Source organism: Moschus berezovskii, chromosome 13 (assembly GCF_049115385.1).
Source record: "Moschus berezovskii isolate FMDL1 chromosome 13, NW_MosBer_1.0, whole genome shotgun sequence".
NCBI lineage: Eukaryota > Metazoa > Chordata > Mammalia > Artiodactyla > Moschidae > Moschus > Moschus berezovskii.
In genome coordinates, this window is record NC_142472.1 from 9620170 (window position 1) to 9638171 (window position 18002).

The window sequence follows — 18002 nt, forward strand, 5'->3', positions numbered from 1 at the left end:
GGCAGGCAAACCAGTGTAACCAACAGTGCAGTCTGGTTGCTTACCACTCCAAAGCCAGAGGACGTGCGTGTGCGCTCAGTCATGTCTGACTTTGCAACCCCATGAACTATAGTCAACCAGGCTCTTCTGTCCAGGGACTTTCCCAGGCAAGAATACTGGAGGGGATTGCCATCTTCTTCTCCAGGGAATCTTCCCAACCCAGGCATCAAACCTGCATCTCCTGAGTCTCCTGAATTGGCAGACGGGTTCTTTATCACTGAGCCACCTGGGAAGGTAATATAGAGGGCAGGTTGGTGGAAAGGAAAGTTTGTTTTATTTTGGATGCCAGCAGCTGGGTAGGGGGTGGGTGTGGATTCTGTCCAGAGGCTGACTCCTCCCCAACCCCAGCAGTCAGGGGCACGAGCTCCTATAGACACAGGGAGGGGGCTCTATACAGCAACTGCACAGTCAGCCCTGACAGGCATCTTGAAGTTGGTCATCGGTGGGCTGAGCAGCGTCATGGTGATTGGTTTAAGTAGTTACTCTTCAGTTCCAGGGTCGGTTTGTTTGCATTTCTTGAGGCCGGTTCTCAGATCTGTGGCAGCTTTTGGACACAACTTAGCAACTGAGAACACAAGCACTCACATCATGGCTACAGTCTTGTCATCATGTCGTTCACTTATCCACATGGTGGGGTTTCAGTATCTCTAAGACAACTCACAGGATATGGCTCCGAATATTATCTACAGCCATTGAGAAGGAACTAAAGGTCCTTGACTATGCTTAATGACTAAACTATTCTTATTCGGTCTCCGTGGACTAGTTTTCCGTTGTTTCTGCATGTTCTCACTTCTCTGATTAAACTTCTTCCTTGGCTAAAGTTTTTCCACAGACAACAGACAGGATGGGCAGCAGGGAGGGCCACAGGCTCCTGCCCCATATCACCAGGAGATGGGGACCACTGTCACACCACGGATGGTCACTTCTGAGATCACTTTGCCTGGGATAATAATACATTTGTGGGGACCAGTTAAGAGGCTGCAACTCTGGTCCAGAGAGTGCATCACCATTCACAGTCAGAACAGAAAAGACTCACCGTCCAATGCAGATGTCCATCAGACTTACTGTCCTCCGCCTCCGCCCTCTATCAAATGTTTCAACATCAACCGCAACATAGGACAAGACAGAAGAGTCGGTAACGGCGGCTGAAATTTAAATCTAGCATCAGTGTTCCCAAAGCACTTGCACATTCATAACCCTGCTTGGTCCTTCCCGCTCCCTATGAAGTCAGTATTCTCGTCCCCACGTTTTACACGTATGGCACCGAGGCTCAGAGAAGACACATCCCTTGCCTGAGGTCCCGTAGCTCGTAAAAGCTGAGGTCAGAAGTGCTTGATTCTAAACCGTGTGTTTTTGCAAATCATCTTCTCCGTTAAGTCTCCAGGCAAAGGCAGAACTTTGAAGCCCCTCTGTACTGCTGGGTGGATTTGCTACTCTGAACCTGAGACTAGGTTCTAGTTCTAGGTCCTGCCTGCCCCACGACACACACACGTGCGCACACGCACACACGCTCACACACACACACACACTCATCTCTACTCTCTGTACACCCCCACCTCCCCCTGTCTTCCATCAGTCCCTTCATGTGTCAGGAACTTTGCTTCTAGGATTATGAGTTTGAGTGATAAAATGGACTGTGAAAAATGCACAGTCTAGTAAGAGAAGTAACTAATGCCGTGTTAAATGACTGAATGCCGTAAGCATTAAACAAGCTTGGTTAATAACATGGCTACAGGAACACAGAACATTATCTTTTCGTACTTTCACCTCGGTGAAATATTTATTTCTCACTTGATGTTACTTATCAGAACCCATTTATATCAGAGTTTGTAATTATATGACACTCATGTCGAAACTCAGTTTGGTAGTTCATAGTTTGGGTGACAGTCCGTGCTTGCACATAATAAAATGGTATTTCTTTTTAAAGATGGTAAAGCAAGCTTTTACCATACTTTTGGGTGAACCTTGGTCCATTGCATTAGAAACTCTGTAACCTCTTAGTAGCAGCTGATTGTGCCAGATGGCAGTGACTTTTCTACCAAGCTTATTGTTTTCTTGAATAATAAAATATTTTATGTGTGTCAAAGACGGTGACATTGGCTTTTGCGTGAAGCTGTTGTATTTATGCAGAAACATCCTAATGCTGCATCTTTGCTGCACCTGCTTCAAAGCCCAGGCATTCTCAGGGCATCCTTCCCCACACCCTTGCTCCCAGAAGCCCCCCTCTCCCCCAGATCCATAGCCTTCTATCTGAGTTTCTTGCATCATGCATAGGGAACCTGGTTTGGGCATCTAGTCGCCTTGTATTGGGTTGTCCAAAAAGTTCATTCTGTTTTGTGGAAAAATACAAGTGAAGTTTTTGGCCAACTTAGTATAAGATTTTTCCCATATATTTTCTTCTTTTATATACTTTTTATTTACTTATTTTTGACAAAGCTGGGTCTTTTGCTGCACGGGCTTTTCTAGTTGCAGCGAGCAGGGCTACTCTTCACTGTGGTTTGCAGGCTTCCCACTGGAGTGGCTTCTCTTGTTTTGAAGCACAGGCTCTAGGGCACGGCCTTCAGTAGTTGCAGCTCGCAGGCTCTAGAATGAAGGCTCAGTAGTTGTGACTGTAACTGCCCTCATGGGCCCCACAGGCAGACAGTGACCACTGGGGCTGAGACAAGCACGCTTTCTGCCCATGGGATTTTCCAGGCAAGGATAATGGACTGGGTTGCCAGTTCCTTCTCCAGGGGATCTTCCTGATCCAGGGATCAAACCCACGTCGCCTGAATCTCTTGCATTGTCAGGCAGATTCTTTACCACTGCGCCACCTGGGAAGTCCAAAAAAATTTGCCTTCACCCAATTTACTTTGGCCACCTAATGCAAAAAACTGACTCATTGGAAAAGACCCTGATGCTGGGAAAGAATGAAGGCAGGAGGAGAAGGGGGAGACAAGAGGATGAGATGGTTGGATGGCATCACTGACTCATTGAACATGAGTTTGAGCAGGCTCCGGGAGTTGGTGATGGACAGGGAAGCCTGGCATGCTGCAGTCCATAGGATCACAAAGAGTCGGACATGACTGAGCAAGAGAACTGAACTGAATTTGCTAGGAATATGGCCCTCAGTTTTCAGTAAAGAAACCCTAGACTTTCTCTCTAGAGTTTCCTGGTTCAAAAGATGCTGGACCTCCTCAAGGGAAAGAACGAGATTTCAGAACGTTTGGTCTAAGAAAAGACTCCACAAAAGGACTGACTGCTGGATGGAGGTGGAGGCTGTTGACCTTCCTTTTGGTACTAGAGGTGGGGGTGGGAGGCTGGGGTGTGAGGCTGGCAGATGATGGCCTGAAATGCCAAAGGGGACCATTATCACAAAGACACAAGGGCCCCATCTGCCTGATTTCACTCTCCTTGGATCTAGTGGGCACCTTGTAGCCCCAGGGAAGGAGGAGGAACATCAACAGCCTGTGCTCAGAGAGCAAGAAGACTGGCAGAGGCCTCCCGCCCAGCAACCAGAAACCACAGAGACTGATGCTCTGAAGTCCCCTGTTACATGTTTTAACTGATCCAGAGTTACAGAGCGTTCACTTCTTTTTTTCCCATCAGTATCTAGTTTGAAATTCTTCCAGCTAACAGTATTTAAACATAGAAGGAAGTGGTAGGAAAAGGATATTAAAGCAAATGGTTTCACATGTTACATTTAAGTGACCGTCTTAGTCTGATTAAGCACGGGTTTTCTGATTGCAGGATAGAGCTAAAAACCAGCCCCGTGACTGCCCCCCAACCTGGATCACAGAGAAACGGAAGGTTCATATATGGACTGCAAAGCAGCATGTCACATGCACGACTGAAACACCAGCCTTCTAAGTATTATTTTCTGAGTTCTCTAGATCCAGCAGGAAAGAGAGAGCTGGCCATCAGCCAGAGAGGAAAAGGGGAGTCGCTTTCTCCCCACCGCTTCAGCCATGCTGTTGGAGGGGATGAAGGAGGAGATATCCTGGGGGGAGGGATTGTCTCCATGGAGACCTGCCCGTCTTGTTCAGTCAGAGGAGAGGGTCTCTGCTGTGGTCCTGACTCTTCTCCAGCGAGGATGCCCAGGCATCTTCAGACTGCGCTGCTGGGCAGGTACCAGCATTTTTCTTTTTTTTAATCACAGGCATCTTAAAACCAGTTACATTCTACGTATTTCACACATCAAGGACGCCCAACGCAGAAGGGTATTTTATAATCAGGTTGTATGTGTTGTATATTTAAGACCTATAGGTCTCAGCCACTTTAGAGGAGAGTCTTGGGATGAAAAATAAAAGTTAACTAAGAAAGTGGTTGAAGGTTAAGTCTTAACGAATGGCAGGGTTTACACAAATGGCAGGGTTCTGTATATGCCAGAATAACACCATTCTCCAAGCAGATATTTTTCAGAATGCCATCATGATTTTCAGGCCTTTGTCCAAAAAAATAATTCTTAATATACATAATATGAGATCATCCTATACCTTTGTCAGCTCAGCTGAACTTACAAATACATCTTCCTCTTGACCTCATTCCAGTCCTGGAAATAACCACATGTGTGTGCTAAATTGCTTTAGTTGTGTCCATCTCTTTGTGACCCTATGGGCTGTAGCCTCCCAGGTTCCTCTGTCCATGGGATTCTCCAGGAAAGAATACTAGAGTGGGTTGCCATGCCCTCCTCCAGGGGATCTTCCCAACCCAGGGATCAAACCCAAGTCCCTTATGTCTCCTGCACTGGCAGATGGGTTCTTTACCACCAGTGTACCACCTGGTGAAATAAGCATCGTCTCTATATATCACTGCCATAAATCTTTGCTGTTCAATAAAATTGTAATTCTGTCTCAAAGTGGTCTATGTAAGTCATTAAGCTAAGAATAGTGATTTGGGGGCCTTATTTCCTGTAATGCATTTACATTCATTGCATGTGTATTGCTTCTCATAGGTATTCATCACAGTTATCTTCACTGGCATCAAAAGTGTTTTTTAAGTACTTGAAAATACACATGGTATCATAAATAATGCTGTTTTAAGTATGCTGAATAGACACAGGTCTTTTTCTCGAAGATCTTAACTCCAAGACAGACGGTAATGAGGTGATTCAAAGCCTCTCTGGAAATGCACATCCAGTTCAGTTCAGTTCAGTCGCCCAGTCGGGTCCGACTCTTCGCGACCCCATGAATCACACACAGCATGCCAGGCCTCCCTGGAAATGCACATTAGGAACCATAAATTGGACCGTGTTCTGGGAAGCAGTGCCAGAAGTCTGTGGGTTCTGGTTTGAATACCTGTGGCGTCATAAGATTTGCCTGTTACAAAATTGCTGCATTTTAAGTCTATGAGTTTTCTTCAAGATCAAGGTCTTTTCCTCGCTTCTGGGGTGATGAAATTAAGCCCAAAGGTCACTCAACTCATTGGTGACAGTGTCACCCTGGAACCAGGTCTCTTAACCCTGGAATTATTTTATTTCCACTCTACTACTATATCAAGGGACTGCCTCTCTTTTCCAGTTGGACAGAGCTTTCTGGAGAAGCAATGTTTTCTCTTGAAATCATTACCTCACAGGTGTTATCCCCCAATTGTCTTCACTCATTAGCAAATCTGAAATTAACACGAGCCTGGTTATGGTTTAAAGAGAACATGTTTTTAAAAGCCTTCAGGGTTTTGTGACTCCAAAGAAAGTGGTCACCTGTAAGCCACAGGCTTTAAGCTGATGTTTCTCTAGGTATTTATTCCAGTTTTAATTACTTGTCCTTTCCATTACTTTTTGCCTCTAACTTTTCACTTTCTTCTTTTCCTGAAAAGTGAAAGTGAAGTCGCTCAGTCATGTCCGACTCTTTGTGACCCCGTACCAGGCTTCTCTGTCCATGGGATTCTCCAGGAAAGAATACTGGAGTGGGTTACCATTTCCTTCTCCAGGGGATCTTCCCGACCCAGGGATCAAACCCGGGTCTCCTACATTGGAGGCAGACGCTTTAACCTTCCTAGCATTCTGCAAAATCTTCTCAAAACATATATTCCATCAGCCCAGGAACCTGGGTCGGACAAGTCTTTCCCTCAGGGCTTTCATTAGAAGCCTCCCTGTCTAAATTGAAAACCAACATCCAGGGTGCTTGGGGGTAGGCTGACCCTGCTGCTTACAGAATCTCAGTAGAGGCTCTCCTATTTGCGGGCGGGGGGCTGGGGGAGTCTGTTTCTTTTTCAGCACTTTCTTATGGTTATGACCATTCTGTTTTGAAAGTGCTCTTGACACAGAACCTAAAGCTCCTTTACCTTTCTGACAATGTGTCGTGTGCCGTATTTTGTCTTATCATTGGTGTTTCCTTAAAAATAAGAAGGGTAATGAGCAGTTATGCATTATTCATCCCAAGTGTATGAATCAGGCATTTATCTGGGGCTCCTGTTTTTTCTCTAGAGCTTGCACTCGACAGCGCATGCTGAGCGGATCATTTGAGGGGCAGCCAGCAAAGGAAAGGTCAATTCTTAGCGTGCAGCACCACATCCGCCAAGAACGCAGGTAAAGAAGAGGGAGACGAGGCTGCAGAGAAACCAGGGACGGAGTTCCGTGGGAAGCCTCGTCTGTGCGCAGCCCTGGTCGGGAGGCAGGCACGGGCGGAGAACTGAGTTCTATGTTGACGACAACAGTCATGAAACTCACAATCAGGTTCAAAGAATCAAAAAATATTTAAAAAAACTTTTTCCTTGACAATAACCACACTGTCACTTTTAAGATCAGAGGGAAAAATTCTGAATTTTGTTTGATGGGATCAAAGGCAGGTGATTAGACCTAAAGCTTTTGCTCTAAAGAGAAATAATAAGCATTCATGATGCTATCAGGGCTTATATTTTTTTTATAATATTCATTGCTTAAAAGTCCAAATTTGGTCTCAAGATGTATTGATCAGTTGGTTGTGATTGTTTTAGGTCATTAAGACACGGATCAAACAGCCAAAGGATCAGCAGGGGGAAATCTCTTGAAACTCTGACTCAAGATGTAAGTTCTAATACTTTGGATTTGGAAAGCTTGATTGTGAAAATATCCTTAGTGATTGCTTAGACAATTCCAGCACTTGGTTCCTTCTGTCACACTGTCATATCTCCTTAAGACGTCATACTAGAAGGAATCAAGAAACTCAGCAAGCAAATTAAATGGCCAGGTATAGAAAAGTGACCACTAACTGTACAATATTTTGGCCACCTGATGCGAAGAACTGACTCATTTGAAAAGACCCTGATGCTGGGAAAGATTGAAGGCAGGAGGAGAAGGGGACGACAGAGGATGAGATGGTTGGATGGCATCACCGACGCAATGGGCATGAGTTTGAGCAACTCCAGGAGTTGGTGATGCACAGGGAAGCCTGGCGTGCTGCAGTCCATGGGGTCACAAAGAGTCAGACACGACTGAGTGGCTGAACTGACGGACTGAACTGTAGAAAATTCCAGACATCCTACAATACATGTATCTTTGTTAGATTGTTTTGTTGTCTAGTCCCTGAGTTGTGGCCAACTGTTTGTTACCCCATGGGCTGTAGCCCACCAGGCTCCTCTGTCCATGTGATTTCCCAAGCAAGAAGACTGGAGTGGGTTGCCATTTCCTCCTCCAAGGGATCTTCCTGACCCAGGGATCAAACCTGCATCCCTGCATTGGCAAGTGAATTATGTGCTGCTGAGCCACCAGAGAAGTCCTTTTGCTTAGATAGTATAATGCAGAAATGAAATACCATTTGCATTTGACTGAAATTAAAGACATTTAAAGCATTTTATGAGAATGAGTCACATCATTATCTCATCATTAACTTTAAATGTTTTCCTTATTTCCAAATATCCTAAAATCTAGACCCTGTCATTACAGGGTTAAAGATACTAGGAAATAAAATTTTGTTTCTAGGTGAATTTTTCTATCAAAGACTTCATAAGACTTTCCTAAGAATTTCTTTGCTTTTCTAGGTCACTCATTTATTTATTAACTGACTCAATAAATATCAATGTTTATCAAGTATTTATGATGTGTCAGTTCCTGCTCTAGGGAGAAGGAGGAGCAGGGAAACAAGACGGAATCTCTGCACTAGGAACAGAGATGCAGACATAGAGGCCACAGCGGGGAAGGAGAGTGTGGGGCGAGTGGAGAAACTCGCGCTGACACGTATACACCTATTGTTGTCGCTGAATCGCTAAGTCGTCTCCAGCTCCTTGTGACCCCAGGGACTGCAGCACGCCAAGCTCTTCTGTCCTTCCCTATCTCCCGAAGTTTGCTCAAGTTCGTGTCCATTGAGTCAGTGATGCTGTCTAAGCATCTCATCCTCTGCCGTCCCCTCCTCCTCCTGCCTTCAATCTTTCCCAGCATCAGGGTATTTTTCAGTGAGTCGGCTCTTTGCATTAGGTGGCCAAAGTACTGGAGTTTCAGCATCAGTCCTTCCAATGAATATTCAGGACTGATCTCCTTTAGGATGGACTGGTTGGATCTCCTTGCAGTCCAAGGGACTCTCAAGAGTCTCCTCTAGCACCACAGTTCAAAAGCATCAGTTCTTCGGCGCTCAGCCTTCTTTATGGTCCCACTCGCACATCTGTGCATGACTACTGGAAAATCATAGCTTTGACTATTTGGACCATGTGTAAAAGAGACAGCTAGTGGAAACTTTCTTTATAGCAGAGGGAGTTCAGCTCACTGCTCTGTGATGACCTACAGCGATAGGATGGGGTGGGTGAGATGGAGGTTCAAGAGGGAGGGGATGTACGTATATTCATAGCCAATTCACATCGTTATATAGGAAAGAGCAACACCACACTGTAAAGCAGTCATCCTCCAATTAAACAAATTTTTTAAAAAAGAATTTCTGCCTTGCAGAAGCTTACATCCTACTGAAAGAGACAATCAGTGAGCAAACAAATGTATAATCCTTCCTGGGAGTGATTTTTATCTAGTTTCCATCATCACTGCTGTGACAGATTTGTTGTGTATTACAAAGAAGAGTAAAATGGTGAAAAGAAATCAAAGGTGGAGATTTGGGGGCAGGGAGCATTAGAGAGGTGGGTTTCACTGCATTAGGCCAGGGACCCAGAGGAGGTGAAGGAACAAGCCACGTGAGAGCACAGGGAGACACGAGGAGGCAGAAGTCTAACCTGTGGGTTAGAGTCAACAGCAGCTGGACCGTGCCGAGATTGCCATGAGAAAGCTGGAAAGGACTGATTAAATACTGATCATTAGTGAAGCCCTGATTAAGGCCTAGGTATTGAGTCTGGATAGCTTGGCTAAGAAGGCAGAGTCTTGAATGTTCAGAGTCAAGGAGAGCATCTGAGAAAGCGAGAGAAACTTAGCAAAGCTTAGGATATTTTTGTTTTTGCCTTGCTTCCGTGATAGCTCAGTTGGTAAAGAATCCACCTGCAATGCAGGAGACCCCGGTTCGATTTCTGTTTGGGAAGATCTGCTGGAGAAGGGATAGGCTACCCACCCCAGTATTCTTGGGCTTCCCTTGTGGCTCAGCTGGTAAAGAATCCACCTGCAAGACAGGAGACCTGGGTTCGATCCCTGGGTTGGGAAGATCCCCTGGAGAAGGGAAAGGCTACCCACTCCAGTATTCTGGCCTGGAGACTTCCATGGACTGTATTAGTCCATGGGGTCACAAAGAATCAGACACAACTGAGCGACTTTCGCTTTCTTTTCACTTTACCTCTTATTTCTGAAGAGTTTCTAGGGTTTCCAGCACAGTCCATCTGCTGTCTTAGTGAGAGTACACTGTCCTCCTTCAGTGTTCCAGGCAACACTGAAGATGCAGGAAGTTGATGGTGAGAACACATGATGTTGCCACTAGCCTGTTTCCACGGTTCTGATTGACGCAAACATCTGTTGACACCATGGTTTTTTAGCTCCAGCTCTGATGTGATCCACCGTATTGTCAATGTTGATTTATGATAAGATCCAACACATGGCCTTTTAATTTGGAGGTCAGACCTGTTACATGGAGAGAGTTGAGAGGCAACACTAATTCAAAGCAATTTCCTTCAGTGAGACTCAATGGAAATCAGTGGTCTACTTGAGCATCAAATTAGAACATGCCTTTGAAGAGCTGTGTTTTAAAAATTACACAACAGAAGTCCCTATTTGAATAGTCTCCATTTCAGAGGCTTATTTCCTCTTCAGAGATTTTTTATTATATTTTCTACATAGACAGATAACAAAAATCTATGCCACAACCCACTCCAGTGTTCTTGCCTGGAGAATCCCAGGGACGGGAGCCTGGTGGGCTGCCGTCTATGGGGTCGCACAGGGCGGACACAACTGAAGTGACTTAGCAGCAGCCGCAGCAGCGTGCCCCGTCTTCATAGCAAAAGGTCACTGGGTTCTGCAAATCTTTCCCAGTGTCTCTTCCTCCAGAATAGAAGCCATTTAAAACAAGAGAGTTTTATCTGTCACTTATTCCGAATGATAAGGGATACAGAAATTAAGTCCAAGGGATACTTTTCTATACAGTCAATCCAGTTAGTTGAACAATGGTTCTCCATCTTCTATGGAGTAAAACCCAGGGTCGGGATCCTAATAACCCAGCCTCTGCTGTCTTGCTGGCCCCAACTCTTCCTATTCTGTTTCCTCCACCGACACTGCATCCTGTCTGATCCATGTGTGCACACACAGACCCACCTCTCCCCAAAAGTGCACATCTTGGAGGATGTCCAGTGCCCTGCCTCCTCCTCGTTTTTGCTCAGATAACAGCAGCTCCTTACCAAGGTCTGCTGTGACCTTCTTGTGCTCTTAATCCCCCTTTGTTTCTTTTGTTTTTTATTTTAATTTTTTAATTTGGGGTATAGTTACTTTGCAATGTCGTGTTAGTTTCTGCTGTGTTAACAAAGTGAATCAGCGTACAAACACGTGGATCCCCCTCTTGGACCTCCTTCCCCCCCACCCCCCGTCCTACCCACCTGGGTCCCCACAGACCACTGAGCTCCGCTCCCTGTGCTGTACAGCACCTTCCCACTCTCTGTAGCATGGTGCCGTATATGTGTCAGTTCCAGTCTCCCAATTCACCGCCCCCAACCCCCGTGCCCACCCATCCCTTCTCTCCGCCTGCCTGTCTGTTCCTGCCCTAGAAATGGGTTCATCTGTACCATTTTTCCAGATCCAATATATATGCGTTAATATACAATATTTGTTTTTCTCTTTAGCACTAAACATTTTCCAATATTCTTACTTACTTTAATTATTAATCCCTCCCCCCCAAAAATAGGAACCCCGTAAGAAGAGGGATTGTGTCATTTTTCCCCGCTCTGGCCGTATCTACAGCACTGCAACAGTGCCTGGCAAATAACAGGTTTTCAATAAATACTCTTATTAGAAAAATGTGCCCTTTTGTGGGAAAAAAAAATACCCCTGCTAAGATGACTCTGGCCATTAAAATCTACAAAGTGGGTAGCCATTCCCTTCTCCAGAGGATCTTCCCGACCCAGGGATTGACCCCAGGTCTCCTGCGTTCCAGGCCGATTCTTTACCACCTGAGCCACCAGGGAAGCCCATTAAAATCAACACAGTGATATTCCGTTCCATTTCTTTAAAAAAATGATAAGCTTTGGGAGGGACCCTCAGAAAACTGTCCCACGTCGATGTGCCCCATTTTATTTTCTTTCTAGCATTCCAACACGGTGAGATACAGAAATGCACAAAGAGAAGACAGTGAGATAAAGATGATCCAGGAGAAAAAGGAGCAAGCAGAAATGAAAAGGTACAGCGGGATGGGATGGTGTCTCGTGGCTCCCATTTGGGGAGGGCAGACCTGCCCTAGCCTGACACCCAGCACCCACCCCCAAACTGTGCATTTCCCTGAACAGGAAGGTGCAGGAAGAGGAGCTGAGAGAGAACCACCCCTACTTCGACAAGCCCCTGTTCATCGTGGGGCGAGAGCACAGGTTCAGGAACTTCTGCCGCGTGGTGGTCCGGGCTCGCTTCAACGCGTAAGTGACTCCATGGCAGCCAGGGGTTTGGCCCTGAGTCAGGCAAACAGCAGTGGGGGCGGGGGGAGTTGTCATCTCAGGAAGAAGGATCGTGTCATCCTGATGGGGTCACCAAACAAGCTGTGGGCTAATTAATCACGCTGCTCCTCCAGGCTGAGCGGCCGCCCGGGTGGAAAACAAAGAATGGTTGCACGTAGTTAACATTTATACAGAGCGCACGGTTACAAAGCGCTTCACAGCCATGTCACTTGTTGCAGGGACACCCAAAATGTCTATATCCCGGTGCTTAGCTCCATATTTTATTTTGGAAGCACTCAAACAAGGGGAGACGGAATGACATAGCGAAGGTCACTGCCATGTCTTCTTTTAGACTTGTCGTTTCTTTGTGGTCAAAATACCTTCATTCTAGAATAACAGAGATTCTATTCATGACAAAACAGAGATCAAGCTGACTAGGGCTTCCATTACTGTTACGAGAAAACCCACTGACCAGGGTCCCCAAACCTCCGTTTGAGATTCTCTTCATGACAAAATAGAGATCAAGCTGACTAGGGCTTCCATTACTGACTGTTATGAGAAAACCCACTGACCAGAGTCCCCAAACCTCCCTGTGGGAGAAGTCATGTGAAAGGCTGTCAGGGTGGTCAGCCACAGAACAGTGCATTTGGGACAAGCTAAGCAAGGAGATCCAACCAGTCCAGTCCATTCTAAAGGAGATCAGTCCTGGGTGTTCATTGGAAGGACTGGTGCTAAAGCTGAAACTCCAATACTTTGGCCACCTCATGCAAAGAGCTGACTCACTGGAAAAGACTCTGATGCTGGGAGGGATTGGGGACAGGAGGAGAAGGGGACGACAGAGAATGAGATGGCTGGATGGCATCACCAACTCAATGGACATGAGTTTGAGTGAACTCCGGGAGTTGGTGATGGACAGGGAGGCCTGGCGTGCTGTGATTCATGGGGTCACAAAGAGTCGGACACAACCGAGCGACTGAACTGAACTGAACTGAAGCCAAGTTTAGCAAGCAGCCAATGGAGGAAGTGAGATTTTGTCATGTGTAACTTTAAGTAAACATCCAGAGGACATTATGGATCTTGGAAAAAGTGTTTAAAATTTTTTTTTAAATTTTTTAATGTAGATATTTTAAAAGTCTTTCTTGAACTTGTTACAACATTACTTCTGTTTTATGTTTTGGTGTTTTGAGCATGAGGCACATGGGATCTTGACTTCTCGACCAGGGATGGAACCTGAAGGCCCTGCATTGGAAGGCAAAGTCTTAACCACTGGACCACCAGGGAAGTCCGAGAAAGTGTGAACACTTTCCATTCAGTAGCCGGACCTTCCCTGATGCCATTATTAGTAGTATATTGGACTGAATTGTGTCACCTTCGTCCAAAGAAATTCAAATGCTCAAGCCCTCAGAATGTGACCTTCCTTGGAGAGAAGGACTTTACAGAAGTAATTAGATTAAAATGAGGTCATTCAGGTGGCCCTAATCCAATGAGACTGGCATCCTTATAAGAGGAGGAAATTGGGACACAGATTGCTCCAGAGGAGGGACAATGTGAAGCCACAGGGCGGGGACAGTCGTCTTCAGGCCACGGAGAGAGCCTGGAGCAGACTCCTCCCTCACAGCCTCCCGAGGAACCGGCCCTCCAGTACCTTCAACCCAGGTGTCCGCCTCCAGAACTGGGAGAAGTTTCTGCTGTCTAAGCCACTCAGCCTGCTGTGCTTTGTCCCAGCAGCCCTAGGAAACTCATGAAGCGCTTCCCTGGTGGCTCAGTGGTAAAGAATCACCTGCAGCGCAGGAGGTCTGGGTTCGATCCCTGGGTCAGGAAGATCTGGAGGAGGGCATAGCAACCCACTCCAGTATTCTCGCCTGAAGAATCCCATGGACAGAGAAGCCTGGTGGGCTGCAGTCCATGGAGGCGCAAGAGTTGGACATGACTGAGTGATTGAACAATAGCAACAGGAAACTAAACCCCTCAGAGCTGGAGGAGGCCTCAGGATTTGAAAGAGAGTTTAGGTAGATGAGATGTTTATGCATACTACAAGCCAAGTTGTAACACGCATGCTATTGGTGGAATTTCTGTGTTTGTTCTCTCTTACAGATCTAAAACAGATCCGGTCACAGGAGCTGTGAAAAATACAAAGTACCATCAACTTTAGTAAGCATTACAAACTCTGTTTTCCATGCACATCTGAAGTTCCACAAACTGCATAAACATTTAAAATGTTCTTTGTTTCTATATCATGATATGAAAAAGGCAGTTGGAGATTCATTTTTAAAATGCCAGTCAATGTTTCTAGACTCACAGAAGTATCATCTCTGACTTCTAGCCACTTTTCTCAGAGGGTTTGCATTTCTCACTTCTGCTTGGTCTTCGGCAGTGACTTACTGGGCTTGGTGACTTACCTGGACTGGGTCATGATCATCGTAACGATCTGCTCCTGCATCTCCATGATGTTCGAATCCCCCTCTCGAAGAGTGATGCACACACCTACTTTGCAGGTACTGCTGCCGTACCTCACCTCTCTGCTCAGCGGAGAAGCGCTGACCTGCGATTTTTGCATTCATGGTGACCAGACTGCCTTCTGACCATTTCAGATTGCCGAGTATGTGTTTGTGATATTCATGAGCATTGAGCTTAATCTGAAGATTATGGCAGATGGCCTATTTTTCACTCCAACCGCTGTCATCAGGGACTTTGGTGGCGTAATGGACATATTTATATATCTTGTAAGTCTTCGGTTAGTTCCTAAATACAAAATGGAATGATTTTGTCAAATTGCCTGCATTTCTTGGTACAAGACTGAGATGCGTGAGTCACAGAGGTTCAGCTGCCATAACTGAGTTCTTAAGTAGAGTCACAGTCTATTATAGGCAGATAAACAGCTTGCATGTAAAAATCTAAACAAGAAGCATTAAAAATATTCATGGATATGGTTCAGATACATCAACTACATTCACGTATGCAAAAGACATGCATTAATGATGTCTAAGATATCAAATCTAGTTTGCATGCCACAATTCTTATGGCACCTATACTAAAAAATAACTACATCATATAATTGATCAATGAGTTGCTTATCACTGAAAATAAATAGAGTATGGTTGGACCACTCTTCCAATTCCAACACAAGGAATAAAATAAAATACCAGGCCAGAGAGGGTAACCATTCAACTGACTGTTTAAACTATATGGCAGGGGGGCAGGCAGTCCAGTTGCCTAAGACTCAGCACTTCCACTCCAGGGGCATGGGTTCGATCCCTGGTCAGGGAACTAAGATCCCACATGCCGTGCAGTGGAGCCACCTCCCAAAAAAAACTAAATCAGAAAACCACAGTAGAGGACTCAAAGAAATTTCTATCTTTCTGTTTGTCCGAGAAGGCATGAAATCAGTGTCTTTTCCAACACAACAGACAAAATCATGACTGTTAGCATGTGGCATGTTTAGATCATTAACAAAATAGTAAGTATTCAGTCAAGTGTGAGGGTTAGTATCCTTGAGCAAAGGAACTTCTATCCTGATGATGTGTATAGAGCCTCCATGTATGTGTTAAAAGAAGGGGCAGGATGTACCTGTGTCCCCACGCCCGCTGTGGGCACCCCTATTTCATTCCTGCAGACACCTGATGACTTCTGTGAGGGCTGCTCACAGGTCTGGATCGAGTCCATAGCACTGAGTTACATGTCTTAATACGTCCAGTGAACACTTGTCCTACATGATACATGAAATCTCTGCTAAAGAAACTTGCGGCCAGTTAGCTCACAGTAAATGTAGATGGTAGAGGATAAATTGCGTAAATTCTGGAGGTTAGTTTTTTTCCGTCCAGGTGAGCTTGATATTTCTTTGTTGGATGCCCCAAAACGTGCCTGCGGAATCCGGAGCTCAGCTGCTACTGGTTCTCCGCTGCCTGCGACCCCTGCGTATATTCAAGCTGGTGCCTCAGATGAGGAAGGTTGTTCGAGAACTTTTCAGCGGCTTTAAGGAAATTTTTCTGGTATGTTACAGTCACCCTTTGCTTCTGGTCACATAGTCCAGCTCTTACTGTAGCAAATGAAGGGATGAAGTGAGTCTTGCTCATCAAGGTTAAGTCTACCATTTTGTTTACTGCCAGAAGATTATAAAGGTACTAGAAAAACACAACACATATTCAAAGACTTTACACCTGGATGCTTCTGGCTTATTATTGTATTTAATTCGGCCAACATTTATAGTAAATTAAAGGGAAGCCCTCTTGAAAGTACAATGGAAGGAGAATCCGAAGAGCTAGTACTGTTGACACTTCCATTCCTAACTCTTGACCCTAAATTCTATGCTGGGTTTTAGTTGCTGAATCTGGGAATTAAGAAGAAAATTCAACACCATCAACTTCACAGATGCTAATAGGAGTTCACAGGTCTGGGCTCATAATCTCATTTTCTGTCTCCCCAAACTCATATAGCACAAAATTTCACCTTGATCTTTGGAGTGTTAACATAAAACAACTCTTCAAAACTGTAACATGCAAGTGTGCCTTACTTGAAGTAACCTCAATATACAGCAATAAATACTTAGAAATATGACTGAGGAGAAAATATAATTCTTAATTGAGCAAATAATTGATTTAGGGTCTTTTAAGAGTAGAACCACAGCTAAAACAATGAGGCAGAGGCTCTTTGCTCACAGTCCGTTAAAGAAGAATCTTTGCCTTATAGGGGAGTGAACACAGGATTCCTTTCATTAATGTTGAGTTCTGCGTGTACATGGAAAACATGAATTGATTTATATAAGCTTGTTTTGTATCTTGCCTGCTAGAAACACACCTTTACTGAGAGAACAGCTGTAGTTGGGGTTAATTCTAATGTATTTTAAAGACAGGCTATTATGTTCCTACAGGCACATATTAATAGATGCTAATATTTTTTCAAAAGCTGTGTTTAAAATTCAATTTTGTTTTGTTTTTTGCACTACAACCATAACACAGTATCTTTTCCCACAGCTGTAACTGAGGGAAAACAGAATAGCACAGTGAATTTTCCTGACAACAAATGTGCATGCATCTTTTAACCCTGATAGAAGTTAGCAAATAGTCTATTTGAGTCTTGATCCAGAGAATGGCTCTGTGTAATTTTAGTATCTTTAAGAGATATGTTTAGATGATTCAGCCAGCACAGATGAGTGGCGTTTGCCTCTTTTCTCTGCTGAAACCAAAACAGTCATCCAGCAGAGGGCGAAGCAGCCAACCCCCAGATTTGCTGTTCAAGAATGTGTGATCTCATACCTTCTGTGTGCAGGACCTTCACATGTCCTCAGCTCTGAGGCCCCCAAGAAAGCGAAGCCACGGTCCCTCTTATTTAGGCTCTGCTAGCAGACATATGAATCCATTTTGAAGAAATGGGGGAAACAGAATTATTTCACCGTTTTCCCTTTGTTCCATTCAATAAAATAAAGCAACGTGTTGATTTCAAAATCAGAAAGGTCCAACTCATATCAAAAATACCATAGCCTGTGTTCTTATATGAAAGTCATGTGTTTTTATCCTAAAATTGCCAAACCTGTTAATTTCCTCCTTTTAATGTTACAGTTAGGTTAATTGAATGACCTGTGGGGGAGACATTAAAAGATAACATCCAAAGACTCTGAATATTGTCCCATGTTTTCTGAAAAGTCCTGTTCGTATCACTGCTCCAACCAAACCTTCTGTTTTATAAACGTATTACGAAGAGATTTTCTATCTCACTCATTTCTTCCAGGTCTCCATTCTCTTGCTGACCTTAATGCTCGTTTTTGCAAGTTTTGGAGTTCAGCTATTTGCTGGAAAACTAGCCAAATGCAATGATCCCAACATTATTAGAAGGGTAAGATGTCCTTTCTGTCTTTGGGGATGAAAATCTGGGACGTTTACCATCCCTGGGTAACCAGGTGCAGAGGCTGCCGTGAGAACAGAACTCTAAGGATACTCTTTCCGTGGACTCCCTTTGCAGGGGTGTGTCTCTTCCGGCCGGTGAAGGTTTGTAAAATGAAAAGGCATCTCAGATGCGTCCTA

At 44.8% G+C, this 18002-nt stretch overlaps 1 protein-coding gene across 2 annotated transcripts in view; it reads left to right on the forward strand.

The window, feature by feature from the left end:
- NALCN (sodium leak channel, non-selective) overlaps nucleotides 1–18002 on the forward strand; it is a 270915-nt gene that overhangs the window by 211404 nt on the left and 41509 nt on the right. For both annotated transcript variants that reach the window (XM_055426858.2, XM_088842841.1), the window contains 9 exons: nucleotides 6443–6544; nucleotides 6952–7021; nucleotides 11647–11738; nucleotides 11845–11967; nucleotides 14080–14136; nucleotides 14360–14480; nucleotides 14577–14708; nucleotides 15807–15974; nucleotides 17710–17814. In XM_055426858.2, the coding sequence (XP_055282833.1) occupies nucleotides 6443–6544; nucleotides 6952–7021; nucleotides 11647–11738; nucleotides 11845–11967; nucleotides 14080–14136; nucleotides 14360–14480; nucleotides 14577–14708; nucleotides 15807–15974; nucleotides 17710–17814 (970 nt within the window). The remainder of the gene's footprint in view (nucleotides 1–6442; nucleotides 6545–6951; nucleotides 7022–11646; nucleotides 11739–11844; nucleotides 11968–14079; nucleotides 14137–14359; nucleotides 14481–14576; nucleotides 14709–15806; nucleotides 15975–17709; nucleotides 17815–18002) is intronic.